At 40.6% G+C, this 16,056-nt stretch overlaps 1 protein-coding gene across 3 annotated transcripts; it reads left to right on the top strand.

Moving 5' to 3' along the window:
- Positions 1-6,264: 6,264 nt before the first annotated feature.
- SRSF3 (serine and arginine rich splicing factor 3) lies at positions 6,265-12,313 on the top strand. Of its 3 annotated transcripts, none has more exons than XR_012688159.1 (6): positions 6,265-6,370; positions 8,040-8,247; positions 8,841-8,975; positions 9,976-10,433; positions 11,175-11,213; positions 11,810-11,867. XR_012688159.1 is itself a non-coding variant. In XM_075196349.1 (6 exons), exons 2-6 carry the CDS (start codon positions 8,042-8,044, stop codon positions 12,116-12,118), a joined length of 495 nt encoding a protein of 164 aa, XP_075052450.1. In that variant the 5' UTR covers positions 6,265-6,370; positions 8,040-8,041; the 3' UTR covers positions 12,119-12,313. The 3 variants fall into 3 exon arrangements, 2 of the variants coding, with proteins under 2 accessions (XP_075052450.1, XP_075052451.1); XM_075196349.1 differs by lacking the exon at positions 9,976-10,433 and adding an exon at positions 12,091-12,313 and having other exon boundaries at positions 11,810-11,896; XM_075196350.1 differs by lacking the exons at positions 9,976-10,433; positions 11,175-11,213 and adding an exon at positions 12,091-12,313 and having other exon boundaries at positions 11,810-11,896.
- The last annotated feature ends 3,743 nt before the right edge of the window (positions 12,314-16,056 follow it).

Below are 16,056 nucleotides of genomic sequence, written 5' to 3'. Positions count from 1 at the left end.
GCATTACCATTTACACAGGTGCCCTAATATTCAACCAGACATATATAGAATACACATCTATACACGACTATAGGAAACACAAAAATGTGTATAGTTATGCACACAGACAAATGTAATACACATATTTTGCATTTTTATTAATGTGTATTGAGTGACCAATAAAGTGACACATAGCTATAATTAAGGAGCCAGACATAAGCAATACACGTATAAATGAAACGTTGTTTTTTTACAACACTACACCGACAAAGGTTTCTAATTAAAATGGCAGACATATGCTGTAAGCATTAATGCAATTTGTTTTACTGGTAGAAGCGCCTAATTACAAAATGAGTGACGTGCGGACAACGCACCACGTGGGACTGATATAGGCATCAGAAATTAACATACACACACCCCCAAAGGAGTTGCAGCTCGAGGAACTATCGGCAGTTGCTTGTGGATCGATCGGAAACTTATACACATTACATGATCATCATCATCATCAACATTTATTTATATAGGGCCAGCAAATTCCGTAGCACTTTACAATTGGGAACAAACATTGATAAGACAATACTGGGTAATACAGACAGAGAGGTAAGAGAACCCTGCTCGAAAGCTTACAATCTATAGGACAATGGGAGTTAGAAACACAAGGGCATGTGCTACATCATTCTTGACAAAGACCGTATTAACGGTTGAAACGCGTTGAAGTTTGGACTGATTTTAAAAAGAATCTCAACATTTTGTCAATTATTGGAAGTGAGATTGTATCCAGTGGATATATGAATTGCATCAAAATATTGGCTATAGGGTAGGAGTATTTTTACATACCTACTGTGTTTGAGAATTTTTATTCATTGCTGGATTTTATGTGCTATTGTTGACTATATGTCCAATGGGACAATATTGAATACTGCTCCGTTTGAAACAATATCACGCTAGATGTGTATTTTTTCTATTCCTCCGACTTTTATGTTTGAGAATAATGATCGGAGGTTAATATGAACTAGCTGGATATCGGATCATTCAAGATCAAACGGAGAAGAGTAATAAAAGAACCTGCTACAGGCTCGTCAAATAACATCTTCTGGTAAGAATTTATTTCTTACGATTTCACTTTGAGGTGACGGTCGGGTGGAAGTAGCAAGTACTATTCTTGCCCCATGAATGAACTATTACTGCACATCCAGCACTGAAGCAATTGTATATGAGAAGTTGCAACTTGTGTATTTTGATTGGAACATTTATATTATTTTTGTTTGTTTTTTTGTTTTTTGCTATTTGTTTTATTACGTTTATAAGAGATATTAGGGTACACTTGAGCGCTGTTTTTCTGGATATTTATTTTATTCATGTGCTACATCATATTGCACAATGGACCAGCTAGACTGCAAAGGTAAAAGTATTGAGTGGGCTGTGTCAGACGCCGCCCCCGTGCCTCCCCGCTGGCCGGGGACGGACGTCTTCCTCCTCCTGGGCGCTCCGTTGCTAGGCAACGGAGACGCCACTTCCGGGATCACCAGGTGCATGCGGCCCGTTGCCATGGCAACGGGACACGCTGCGCGATTCTGTCGGCGGTCAGCGTGTCTGACCGCCGCTCCCTGTCCACCAATGAACACTGTCCACCAATGAACACTGTCTCCCTCCTAAAGATGGCTCTGACACCCTTAGGGTGCCAGAGCAACTACTTTACCTAGCCTCCAGCGTTCCATGATTCCTGTATACCCTGTTGTTTCCTTGTGTACCGACCCGGCTTCCTTTGACCTCATTCTGGATTATCCTTCTGCCTTATATTGCTCTCTCTGGATTGACCCTCGGCTTGCTGACTACCCTTTGGATTCTGATTCTGTACCTTGCCTGCTCGCACGTTACCTGACCACAGCCTGTACGACCACGATTCTCATCACTACCTCGCGGAAAGCTTCCTGCGAGGACCGCGACCTGCATGTCGCTTGCCGCGAAACCTAAACTTCCTTGCGGGGGTCCCTGGTGAAGACCGGCGGCGTGTTAGACTCCGCGCCTTCTAGTGTTGCAGTGTCAATATCCGCAGGTAGCAGTAATCTCATTGTGACAGGCTGTGTGTGTTGCAATGTTGGTCAGAGGGTTATTGTCTTGCATTAGCAGTGTAGAGGGTGGTAATAGGGTAATCTAGGGAAATTAAGATGATGGTTGAGGAATATCATAACCTTGTCTGAAGAGGTGGGTTTTCAGTGAACCCTTGAAGGTTTGAAGACTAGAGGAAAGTCTTATTGTGCGTGGGAGGGAATTCCACAAAGTGGGTGCAGCCCGGAAAAAATCCTGTAACCGAGAATGGGAGGATGTGATGAGAGTGGAGGAGAGATGTAGATCTTGTGCAGAACGGAGGTGTCGAGTAGGGAAATATTTCGAGACAAGTGAGGATATGTATGTCGGTGCAATTTTGTTGATGGCCTTGTATGTTAGTAGAAGAATTTTATATTGGATTCGTTGAAATACAGGCAGCCAATGTAGAGACTGACAGAGTGGCTCAGCAGAGGAATAACGGTTTGTAAGGAAAATCAATCTAGCCGCTGCGTGCAAAATAGATTGCAGGGGTTCAAGTCTGACTTTGGGAAGACCAGTAAGGAGGGAATTGCAATAGTCGATGCGGGAGATGATGAGTGCATGAATTAATGTTTTTGCGGTGTCTTGTGTCAGATATGTGCATATTCTGGAAATGTTCTTTAGGTGTATGCAACATGATTTAGATATAGAGTTGATGTTGGGAATAAACGACAGTTGTGAATCAAGGATTACACCTAGGCAACGAGCTTGCGGGGTGGGATTTATGGTCATGTTATCAACAGAAATAGAAATGCCAGGCAGGAAGCTTCTGTTTTTGGGTGGGAATATTATTAATTCAGTTTTTGAAAGATTGAGTTTGAGTTGGCGAGAAGACATTCAAGATGAAATGGCAGAAAGACAGTCAGTAACGCGAGACAACACAGATGGTGAAAGATCAGGAGAGGATAGATAAATTTGTGTATCATCTGCATAGAGATGATACTGAAATCCAAAGGAGCTTATTAATTTTCCAAGAGAAGTGGTGTAGATAGAGAATAGCAGATAACCTAGAACTGAGCCTTGTGGTACTCCAACTGATAAAGGAAGCGGAGCAGAGGTGGATCCAGAGAAATTAACACTGAAAGAGCGATTAGATAGGTAGGATGAGAACCAGGATAGGACAGTGCCTTCAAGACCTAGGGATTGCAGCGTTTGTATGAGGAGAGAGTGGTCAACAGTGTCAAATGCAGCAGAGAGATCCAGGAGAATTAGAAGAGAGTAATGGTTATTATTTTTTGCTGTGATCAAATCATTGACAACCTTGGTCAGCGCAGTCTCTGTGGAGTGTTGGGAGCGAAGGCCTGACTGAAGAGGATTCAATAGGTTGTTTGCTGTAAAAAAATGTGTGTGAGGCGAGTGTAGACAATTCTCTCGAGAAGCTTGGAGGGGCATGGGAGCTGGGGCAGTAATTTACGAGTTAGGGTCAGAATTCTGTTTTTTTAAAATGGGAGTAATCACTGTATGCTTGAATAGTGATGGAAAAATACCAGTAGAAAGAGATAGATTACAGATTTTAGTTAGAGGGGGAATGAGCACAGGAGACAGGGACATACCAATTTGTGAGGGAATGGGATCAAGAGGACAGGAGGTAGAGTAGGAAGATGAGAAGAGAGTAGAAACTTCCTCTTCATTTGTGGGATCAAATGAAGAGAGAGTGTCAGAGGGTGCTACAAAGGAATTGAGCCGATTGCTTGTCAAGGGAGATGATACCATTTCAAGCCTGATCTTATCAATTTTGTCCTTGAAATAGGAAGCAAGATCCTGTGCACTGATGTTAGTTGGAGGATTTGGGGCAGGAGGATTCAGAAGAGAGTTAAATGTGTTAAAGAGGCGTTTGGGGTTAGAAGCCTGAGCATAGATGAGAGATTGGAAGTATGCTTGTTTAGCAGTGTCCAGAGCATTTCTATAGGAGTGGTAGATATCAGTATATGTGATGAAATCATTAGAGGCACAAGATTTACACCAGTGACGTTCTGCTTTCTGAGAAAGTTTTTGTAGAGTTCGTGTTACTGTTGTGTGCCACGGTTGGCAACGAATTCTACGCGAAGTATGTAGTGTCGCTGGAGCCACTTGATCCAGGGCAGTTGCTAGGGTTTGATGAAAATGGGGTACTGCCCAATCAGGGGAGCAGATTGTAGAAATTTGGGAGAGAAGGTGTTGGAGAGAGGTGGAAAACTGTTGAAAATCAATAGAGTTGAAATTCCTGCAGTTGTGAGGAGGCTTGGAAGAGTTTGACACTAGGGAGGGTAAAGAACTGGGGGTGAGCGAGTAGCTAATAAGGTGATGATCCGAGAGGGGGAAAGAAGTGTTAAGGAAATGAGAAACTGAGCATAGTCTAGAGAAAACAAGATCAAGACAGTGGCCATACTGATGAGTAGCGGATTCAATCCACTGGGAGAGGTCAAGTGAGGAGGTTAAAGAGAGTAGTTTGGAAGCAGCATTGAAACGTGGATTAGAAATAGGGATGTTGAAATCACCCATGATGATGGTGGGGATATCAGTAGATAAGAAGTGAGGGAGCCATGCAGAGAAGTGTTCAAGAAATTGTTGGTGTGGACCAGGGGGGCGATAGATGACAGCAACACGCATAGAGAATGGGTTAAAAATCCTAACAGCATGTACTTCAAAATATGTGAACGTGAGTGATGGGACACTTGGTAGAACTGTGAATGTGCACTGTGGGGAGAGAAGTAGTCCAACCCCCCTCCTTGTCTGCCTCCTGGTCTGGGGTTGTGGGGGAAATGGAGACCACCATGTGAAAGGGCTGCAGGTGAGGCAGTGTCTGAATGCGTGAGCCATGTTTCTGTTATTGCTAGAAGGTTGAGGTTGTTTGAGAGGAAGAGATCATGTACGGATGTAAGTTTGTTACAAACAGAGCGTGCATTCCAAAGGGCACATTTAAAGGACTTTGGAAGAGAGGGGAGACAGGTTATGTGTTTGAGGTTTGCCGGATTTCTATAGTGATCGGAAGGTGGATTTGTCGGAAAATATTAAACAGTACAATCAACCAATGGGCAGCACGGTGGCTAAGTGGTTAGCACTTCTGCCTCACAGTGCTGGAGTCATGTGTTCAATTCCTAACCATGGCCTTATCTGTGTGGAGTTTGTATGCTCTCCCCGTGTTTGCGTGGGATACCTTCGGGTGTTCTGGTTTCTTCCCACACTCCAAAAACATACTAGTAGGTTAATAGGCTGCTATCAAAATTGACCCTAGTCTCTCTGTCTGTGTCTGTGTGAATATTAGGGAATTTAGACTGTAAGCTCCAAGGGGGCAGGGACTGATGTGAATGAGTTTGTTGTACAGTGCTGTGGAATCAGTGGCGCTATATAAATAAATGGTGATGACGATGATGAAATGAGCCGACAATCGACACTTTGGAATGACTTTCGACCATTGTGTCACTATACACACTAACCCGACTTCCGACCGATCGTATGTCAGCTGTTTTGCCCGATTATTGAACGAAAATGCTCCAGTGTGTACCCTGCCCAAGATAACAGAATATCCAGAATCATTCCATATGTAGAATATGGGGTACACAAAAATCAGTTGATGAGTGCAATATTTTACTAGTATGTAATAACATAGTTATTCCTTATGTTTTTGATGGTGATTTGTCAGTAGGGATAATAGGTTATACTAGTTACCCACAACATGAACACAGACTACTGATGAATGTCTTGCAGCCATTGTTTGGCCATTGTTGTATAGTAAAGCTGTCGTTTTGGTATGGGGGATGGGACAGAGCAGGGGCCTCTGCAATCTCTGTACAAGCAGGATAGAAACATGGCGTTGACTGCATGTACTCCACAAATCATCCTACCAGCAGTATGCAGTACTTATGCTAAACACGATGTTTACACCCTTTCCTCTCCACACCCTTTATACGTTCAGATAAACGTAAAGGAATCACCATGCTTTGGTGTCTATTATAGGATACTATTTGTTTCAATGATTACTGCATTCATATTGATTGCAAATTCTAATCATATTCACAATGTAAACGCGCTCCAGATTCCATTGTTTTATTCATCGCCCCGAACGAAATAGTGTACCCAAAACAAACATGGCAGAATCGTCCTCACGTGTCCCTATTTGTGATGCCGTTATGGGCGTGTCTGCAGTGATACGTTCTCTTAACACTGTTGTGATTGGTTGATCGAAAGTCACGTTGCCTATAGTTTGTAGGAGGTAGCACCGCCCAGCAGCTTCTGAGCCATTTTGTTCCTGGTGAGGAGAGGAAGAGGATATCCAGACTGGAGTCGCGAACGAGCTTCGGATCCCGTGCCCCCTTTGAAAGCGGTAATTACTCGGCGCTTTTTAGTGTGTGAAGTGGTTTAGTACTGGGTTCTTTACGGCTGAGATATTACTTAACGCAGGATTTCTGTTTTAAACTTTACTGCGGGTCTAATCATGAGACAAAGACGCCGCCATTTTGTCTCTTTACCGGAGCGGGAAAGGACATGTGTAATGGCTTCTGAGCAATAGTATGGTCTCTGATCAATCGTAATGGTGCAAGCAGTTAATACTCGCCCATAAATACAATTATCTTATCCTCTTATAAGTAATTTAGTTTGCGTATTTACATGTATTGAGTTTTATTTGTATTGTACTCGTGCTTTTCAATTGAGCATATGTGCGCACATATACTAAGGTTTTCTGCACCTAATGTATGTTATATATGCAATATATAATACACTGTAAGTGAAATGAAGTTGATACTTATACGATGAAAAGTAAATTATGAATGAAATGTGGTATGATACCACCATATACCGCTTGGGCTGGTATATGATGGTATATCATACCACCTTTCATTCATAATTTACTTTTCATCGTATAAGTATCAACTTCATTTCAGTTATTGTATGTGTGTGTGTGTGTGTGTATGTGTGTGTGTGTATATGTATGTATATATATATATATATATATATTAGCATTTTTGTGAATTTCGGGCTGCTCCTGAATTTCTCTTTGTAGTGTGGAGGATCATCCTATATTTTCAGTGTTGTAAAAAAAAACCTTCCCTTTGTATCAATCATGATCAGTATGCCTTTGTTTAACCCCATTGTAACCTGATATAGCAATGCTGATTTTCTGCCATGCAGCTGCTTAACTGATTTTTTTTTCTCTCCATTTACTTTCATGTGTAGTGTTTATGGTTACATTGTCATCTAGTAATTTCTCCTTAACATAAGTGAACATTTATTATTTGAATGCTGTTACTATGAGTCTAGTATGTGTGTATATACTAAGCATGTGCCTGAGCAACCTGATTGCATTGTTGGATGCAGTTGCATAATGGTATGATTCCATAATCTCAAGCCACATAGTATAAAATGTTAGAAGCTAAACTGGATGATGTCAGGACAGGTGATCTAATTATTTTGGTTGCATCCGATCTGTCACCAGATGGACACTGAATGCTCTGGTCATATTACTCTTCATTGCTGTCAAAAGATATTTATTTTCCCTTTTAACATTATGGTTGATTCAGCCATGGATCCAAATTATAATTTTTAGGGCTTTCTTTAAACACAAAGACAGCATGTTTGTGAGCTGAACCAATATTTGAAAACAAGTCTGTTCACTTAGGGCCACTCACTACCTCTGGTGTTCAAAGAGAATTGAGATTATAAAAATCTATATAGTGACCCAAAGGTCCACAGCGCCGTACAATGGGGAGTAGAACAAAATGCATATCATATTATTGGGAGAACATGTGATGCTTAGCAAGACAAATTACACAGTACAACGGGACGGAGGGTGGCCTGTGCCCACTTTTGTTCTTGTGAATATTGGTAAATCTGCATTCATTTTTCTTTTCTAGAATCAAGTGTCTCCTGGAACTTTTTCTTGCAGGAGATACTTAATTTGTTTTGTTGACTTTCTTTTGAGTATGCTATCTTTAGTTCCTCTGCTTGTCAAACAATGCATGCAATATAATTAAAGTATCTATCTTGTTTTGCAGCCATGCATCGAGACTCGTGTCCTCTGGACTGCAAAGTCTATGTTGGAAACCTTGGTAACAATGGCAACAAGACAGAATTGGAACGGGCTTTTGGCTACTACGGACCTCTACGTAGTGTATGGGTTGCCAGGAATCCCCCCGGCTTTGCATTTGTTGAATTTGAAGATCCTAGAGATGCAGCAGATGCTGTTAGAGAATTAGATGGAAGGTAATTTGTAGTTTGTTTTTCCCCAAATTGGCCCAGTTTCTCATTTCAGCTATTGCGTATTGTAAATGGTTCATGTTTATTCAGGGACAAGCATTCAATGGTCACAATTTTTATTCCTTTAACTTGTAGTTGGAATTGCCTTACAAAAACTAGATGGGATTCGTTATGAAATTTAAAGACTTTATTCTTTTTATTTATCTGCAATTTGACACTTGAACTTAGTCTAAGGGGCAGATTAAATTCAGCCGCAACTAACACTGCACTGCGTTAATGTTAATACCATTAATATGATAATTTCAAGCCAGCGCTGCAACCAAAAAGCTGTCTGTGAAATTACTGTAATTGCGAGCACTATTACCGCAACGTCGGTAATACGGCGCAGGTCTCGTTTATACAGTAACACGGCCAATGGAATCTGCCCCTAAGTGTTTTACTCATTTTATGAGTATATTAGATGTTAATTATTAGACTTGATATAGCTACTATTTACATATTTGACAGCAGTTTAATGTAGGATATTAAATCAATTAAAGAACTTGTGTACATTAAGTTATATTTTTTTTATGTTTAATACATATATATTTTGTTTTCAGAACTATGTGCGGGTGTCGGGTTAGAGTAGAATTATCTAATGGTGAGAAACGAAGTAGGAATCGTGGACCTCCACCATCTTGGAACAGGCGACCTAGGGATGATTACCGTAGAAGGAGTCCTCCACCTAGACGCAGGTATGATGAAATTAATTGGTGTTATTTAGTCTGCAACTAAGTATTGTTTGTTCACTAGTTTAGTGTTTCTTTGTCCCATCACTTCATTTAAAGGATAGTTGTATAAAACAAGATTCATTTCAATATTCTATATATTTAGGATGTACTGCATACATTAGGTATGCTATTGCAACCACCATTGCCCTTTGCATTTTATTCACTGTAAGGCACTTGTCATAGAAAAGATATTTATGTACATGATGACAGAAGCCTCACCATAGTAATGGCAGTGTTATGTATGTATTGAATAAATAAGCAGGCCCCAAGTCATATTTTTTTTCCTCCCAGCGTCAGAATGTAACATCTGCCGATCACAGCAGCAATTTTATCAACACTTTACTACATGTTTTTGCCATGTGTAATTGTTGCCAAAATACTCCAGGGCTGTAATTGTTTATCCACATTTACTTTTTTCCCCCCATAGTTCCCTTATTTCCACCTGGTTTTTAAGTACACTTTTGGTCTTCTGCTTAATCTGTAAACCTAAGGAACTCAAGTGAAATTCTAGCATTGCCTGATTATATTCTCAGCAGATGTACACCAATTAGTGAGTGGGACATTAGTAAAAGCAGCACACTTCTGTTACAACTTTGTTAATTGGATATTGTTTAATATAACCTAAGAGATGACTTATTAGACGTCATGTTTTTGCTTTTTAAATTGACAATATTTGTGTGCAGCTTTTATTATGTCTGTCCGGGCCCACTAACGGTTCCCATGCTTACTCATTTTTAGTTTAATTACATATATTTTTCAAATAGTCTTTATTCCACTGAATAGTTGAAAGATAATATTGAGTTTTGCTGCTCACAATGCACTGACTCCATTCCTTGTACCCCATCAAGGAATTTAGAACATAGATGGTTATACTGATGGCTTGTTTTTGTTTGTTTTTTTTTTGTTTGTATTTATTTCTTTTGTGTGCCTTTGGTCCATCTAATAAAAATGAAACCCGTTACAGAGTCACCATCATGTCTCTTCTCACCACCCTCTGGGTCTACATTAGTCAACTAGCCTTATCAGCGTCATGTGACCAGCGCGCCCCATTCAGCTTGGCTGGTGTCGTATCACATGACCCAGGCATGGCCAGTCGTCAGGTTGCACCGCCCTTTGGTTCCCGAGCATGCTGTCCACTCAGCCTTCCTCCTCTCCAACCTTAACCAAAACTCGGCAGCAGCCCACCTTCAGAGCCCACACATTCCCGGCCAATCTGCACGGCTGTTAACTTTGTCAAATGTCTTCACAACAACTGCAGCGCCAGCCTACGGCTAAGCAAAAAAAGCAGGAAAAACCACAACATCCCCCTTCGCAAACCATCTAAATTCAACGCAACACCTGGCAAAACCTTTTCAACAAATTCTACTTGGCCACCTGTCCGGCATCCTCACCATTTCTAGCTTGTTGAAACCCCAAAAACTAGTAAGTTTTCTCCTGCTTATACAGAGTTTTCTGCTGGTTTAAGTAAGACTTTAAGCAGCTTTTATGAGGTCATTTATTTATTTTTTCTATTTTAATCAATCTAAGGCTGGGCTGTGCATAAACTCAAAGGTAAATGGCATTGCTTGAAATCTTAGAAACTTATGGGTGATAGAGAAATCTTTTTGTGTGAGCCTGGGCCATTTATGAGCTGTACAGAACAGGTTTATGTATGCCTATTCTGGCTCATTTCCTAAACTAATCTGTCATCTTTAAATGTTTGGGATATATATATACTAACCCATCATTAAATGTAGCTTACAAATTACGGGACTATTTAATAATTTACTAAAGGAAATTGTTTCCCTCACCAAATCAGACGAGCTAAATTTTGTATTAATTTTAGTTTCCTAAATTTACATATATATATTTTTTGTTTGCTTTGGCCCCCTGGTTTGCATGATTTTGATTTCTTGAAGCCAGTCTGGGTTCACAAGTGGTGTTCAGGGTAGACAGTCCACAGCTGTCAGGCTGCCGAGTAGGGGCACTGTAGCAGAAGTGAATTCCTGCTTTCAATATTCTTTTCCAGTCTCTCTTCCCGATCCTTCTAGGTGGTAGCGATGGTTTATATCTTACGTAGGTATAAATTACTTGGGTCCTTCATTGAGCAGATAAGGGATAATCCCTGAGTGGTCTGCAGTAAAGGCTGAAATTCCTTTTTGTTTTTTGTTTCTTTTGCATTAGATCACCAAGGAGAAGGAGCTTTTCACGTAGCCGTAGTAGGTAAGGTTCTTTTTGTATTGCATTTGACAAAATGCTGTCTCTGGGTTAGCTTATGGACTGATGAAGGTTAACATTCTAATCTTTGGTGGGATTGAAAGATGTCCCTTGGTTATCCCTACCCTTCAGCATTGGTCAAAGTTTAACCCCTAATGTTTTGAGGAACATGCTGTTTCAGTCACATTCTATTCTGTTTGTGAATGGAGTATGTAAAACATAGCGGATTGATTTGTTTTGGTTTTTTTCTTATATTCAGAAATTTAGACCATTTGGTTGAATAAAGGCTACTTATCTATCAGTCTAGCTATTTGCTGCTTGGAATTCTCTGATAATCACTGAATAATTCTACTTATTTCAATTACATTGAAGTTGCATGGGAACCAGTTGCAAGTGGTTCTGGTTTAAAAGTGGTCTTCCTTTTTGGTGACATTTTAAACGTTGGTTTAAATTTTAACAAAAGCCACTTTTTGGTGTCGGAATGCTGGGAATTAGAGGCTTTCGGTTGTAAGAATTGCCTTACTGTTTAAGTGCATGTATTTGGTATTTGTTTCTGTCCTCTATTAGAGAAATTACATTTAATTTCTACCCATTGTCTTCAGGTCCCTTTCTAGAGATCGTCGGAGAGAGAGATCTCTGTCCAGGGAGAGGAATCATAAACCATCTCGTTCATTTTCTAGATCAAGAAGGTATTTGGTTTTCCTAATATTAAAACAAACTTATTTTTTTAATCTGGACACTTTTATTTGGAGAAAAAATGACATCTAGAGCAAGAAGATATTAAGCTTTTACTGTTATGGGGCTCTTGTGTTTTGTTCTAGACTGAATGCATCCTGTCTTCTGGTGTGAAGCAAATTTTTTAATTTGTCATTTTCTCTTCCAGTCGTTCCAGGTCAAACGAAAGAAAATAGAATGGCTGTCTTCAACAGTGTACAGATGACATTGGAAAGCAATTTTTTTTGTTTTTGTTTTGACATGCTTTTTAAAATCTTTTTTTATTAGGTGTTCTCCTTGTATTGTGTCTTGTAAGAAGTGATGGAAAATGTTCTGTTATAGTTCCGTACAGATGAACTGGCAAATAAAAACACTGCTAACTTTATACTTTATTAACCTTTATTTCTTTTTTTATTGATTTGGTCATGGTCAAACCCTAGAAGGGCTTTTGAGCTTTAATCATTTATGTGAAAACATTGGCACAGTGGAGGATGCAGTGGGTTTTTCTGCTACAAATCTACAGTTTTATTCAGATTGTTTTTTTTTTGTTTTTTTTTTGTGAATACTGGTAACTGATCCTTGCTGTGAAACACAGAAATGTTATTGCATGTGCTGTGATATGTATAGCTATCTTTTGGAGAGGACCTATTGCCCTGTAATGCATCTCTTAATACTTCCGTTGTCCATTAAGCCGCATAGCAATTCCGTTCTGAAACTTAAAATTTGATGCTACTGGGAGAATTTTTTTTTTTTATATAAAGCTCAAACCCCCCCCCCTTTCCCCTCTAGTGAAGTGACTAGTGTATACAAACCAACTACTAAAATATATGGGGTACATAATTTGTAGCTGATTGGTAGTACACATTGCCATGGTATGTACTATATAAACAAGTTAGTGTCCTTTTATAGTTAAACTTATGTTTTGTGTTGATGGGCTGTTTGCGCGAAGACCTTGTATTTTCTTACCTCTGCTAAATATTTCCCATATACAGACAATACTAAGATCTGAATATATATTAGCAGTTTACGTCTGCTACTCAATGGTAAGATGTAAATATTGTGCTCTCACTTTTTTTATTTTATTTTTTTGCACTTTGTCTCTATTGTTTCTAGGAACGTTACAGCAGGAAAAGGCTACATAACATTAAGTGTACAGTTGCATTTTTTTCGATTGTGCAAGATCTATTAACTGACTTTCTTTGGGATTAAAGTTTGGTTAAAAATAGTATAGTACTTCCTCTCCTTTTTGTAATTGGTTGGGAGTTTATTATAAGTTACTGAGGTTTGCAATTGTGTATCGTTTTCCGTTCAAGTGCCTTACTTTTGGTCTGTTAACTTCCCTGAGGACATTTCACAAGTCCTGATAAGTGATTGTAAATTTAAGACCCGAAGGAGTTTTGCTCTAGCCTTATTTAGACAACATTGATATCTGCAAGCTACAATCCACACTTCTGGTCTTGCTAGTGTTAAGAGGCAAAAATTATCTGTCCCAGGATCTAAACTCGTGCGCATAGATGCGTTACAAGGCAGAGCCTTTATGAAACACCAGAGACAAGACACATGTTCAAGAAATTGGTAGTCCTGTAAACAAATCATAGACTCGCTGCTGAGATGTGTTTAGAATGCTAGAGTTAATGTCCGTAACCATAGATGTGGCAAGATTCCATATTTGGTGTCCACAAGCCTGTTTTCTTGCATGCAGGAGAGGAATATAGAAGAGCTGCAACAGTTAATTTCACTAATAAGTGAGGTGAGACCAGAGCTACAATGATGGGCAACAGGCAATACACTAACCATGGGCTCATTAGCAATGTGTCCATATTACCAGAGATGCCAGTACAATGGGATAGATTGTCACTACCCATCTCAAGGTCAGCAGGAGCAAACTGTCGACTTATTGAATGAGAAATGAGGACAATTTTCAAAACTATGCGTTTGCAAGAGACCTTTGCAGATTTGTCATGTACGAGTTAATTTTGACAACCTAGGGGCATAAAGTAATCTTTATGTTGGTACACATCTCATGATAAGGAGGTAGAACCTTTTACTGCAACTGATAGGCCCACCAGTGTACTGTATCAACAAATTTCCTAGCTAACCCCTGCAATATAAAAGCAAATTTTCTAAGCAATTACGCATTGCATTAAAGATAATTGGCATTGAGCAATCACACATTCAAGGAAATCTTGAAAAAGTGGGGACTACAGCAAATTTGTCTGATGGCGGCAACAACAACAGGTAATTCTGAATGAAATATTTTTTTATTTATGATATGGGGACAGCAACACAATGGTGGTGGATATCTCTTCTCTGATTGAGGTGACAATTCAGCCTAGGATGTTTATATATTTCTAAAACGGAGGACAAATTAAAGTAAAAAGCAATTCTCCCTCTTTGGCCACACAGCATGGTCTGCATAAGTTCTTCAGTTAAAAAAAGAACAACCATGCTACTTCCTGATAAGTCCAGACCTATGTCAAGATCCTATAGCAGAACCTGGAAAATGATGTCCTAACTGGCATGGAGACCACTGGAACATTGCTTCTCAGCCAAGGTGATTAAATGGTAGAATGCAGACTACATCCTAGGTATATTACATGGTTTGGGACAGTTTAAATAGTTCTAAGAAATATAATACCAACTTTTCCCTCAATGGGGGTATTCAATTAGGTTTCTGGTCCGCGGTAACGCGTGTTACCTGCGCAGTACTGCCAGTAATATGGTACTGCAATAACACGGAATTTCCTACGCAACCCTATGGGGTGTGCACGAAAATCCATGTTATTGCAGTACCGTGAATTGGCCACGGCCCAGAAACCTAATTAAATATCCCCCAATTAGTCTTTTTTTCAGGCTTCCTTCAAGATGGTTAATATATTCAAAGTGCAAATGTCTGTCTGCCCTAGGAGTTAATACACGATAAATTAGTCCTGGCTGAATTTGAAATAAGGTTAAGACAGGCAAGGAAGGTACTTGAATCTAGTTTTGGATGTCCATAGTGAACATCCATTTGTGTCCTTTATCTAGCTAAAGAGTATAGATTTATATTACTGTTTTACTGGGGGCAGAAAGAAAGACTTAAAGCACATACAAGTAGAGCAATGGAAACATCCCGGGCAGAGAAATCATCTGCTTCTACAGAATTATGTGAAGAAGCAGGGTGTTCTCTGTACAAATCTTTTCTTAACACTGTTCTATTGCTCTTCAGACTTCAGCTGATGCAGAATTTGTCAGGAGAGTAATAAGTAGAGTAATAAGTGCAGTAATTAAAAAAGGATTTATACTTATGATAAATCTGTTTCTCTGATTCCACCTGGGGGACATTGCTTAACCATGGGGTTGAGTAGGGTAGGGAGGAGTTTGGCACCTCAATAGTTAATATATTGCCTCCCCCCCCCCCCCCCCCCTTATAACCTCCCATGCGCGTATCCAAGACTTCGCCCGCGCTGCCCCCCTCCACTGGAACAAGCTCCCTCCCTCCATCAGAACTTCCCCTAATCTGTCCAGTTTCAAACGTACCCTAAAAACCCACTTTTTTCTTAAAGCCTTTCTGTCTCCCACTTAACTTCCTACCTTATCTTCTGCCTCCGTCCCCCTACTCTCCCTCTCTCCCCTGCGTCTCTGTCCACCCCTCCCCTTAGATTGTACGCTCCTCTGAGCAGGGCCATCTCTCCTGTTTCCACCACTTCTAACTCTGCTCTCCCCCCACGTCCACTCTCGCTCCCCCCTGGGGGTCTCCCTGTCTTACACGCCCTCCTTCTTGGGCCCCGTCATTTGCGGATCCTCCCTCCCCCTTCCCCGCCCTCTCTAGCTGTGCATTGAGCTTACTCAGACTTGCCAACTCTCCCGAAATATCCGGGAGACTCCCGCATTTTGCGAGAGTCTCCCGGGCGAGTGTGGCAATCCCCCGCATCTGGATAATTCTGCCCACTTCCTAGTGAAGTGGGCAGAATTAAGTCCCAAACGCCGCGATTCCCGGTGAATCGCGGCGTTTGGCCCCGCCCCCCGCTGTCAAATGACGCATTTTGCGTCATCACGTCATGGGGGCAGGTCCAAAATGATGCCACTTGGAGCCCCGCCCCCCTGTTACGCCCACCTCCTCTGCAGGCTCCCGGATTTCACCAACAGAAAGTTG

This window comes from Mixophyes fleayi, chromosome 2, assembly GCF_038048845.1.
Source record: "Mixophyes fleayi isolate aMixFle1 chromosome 2, aMixFle1.hap1, whole genome shotgun sequence".
Classification (NCBI taxonomy): Eukaryota; Metazoa; Chordata; class Amphibia; order Anura; family Limnodynastidae; genus Mixophyes; species Mixophyes fleayi.
This window is presented reverse-complemented; position numbering and strand designations above follow the sequence as displayed.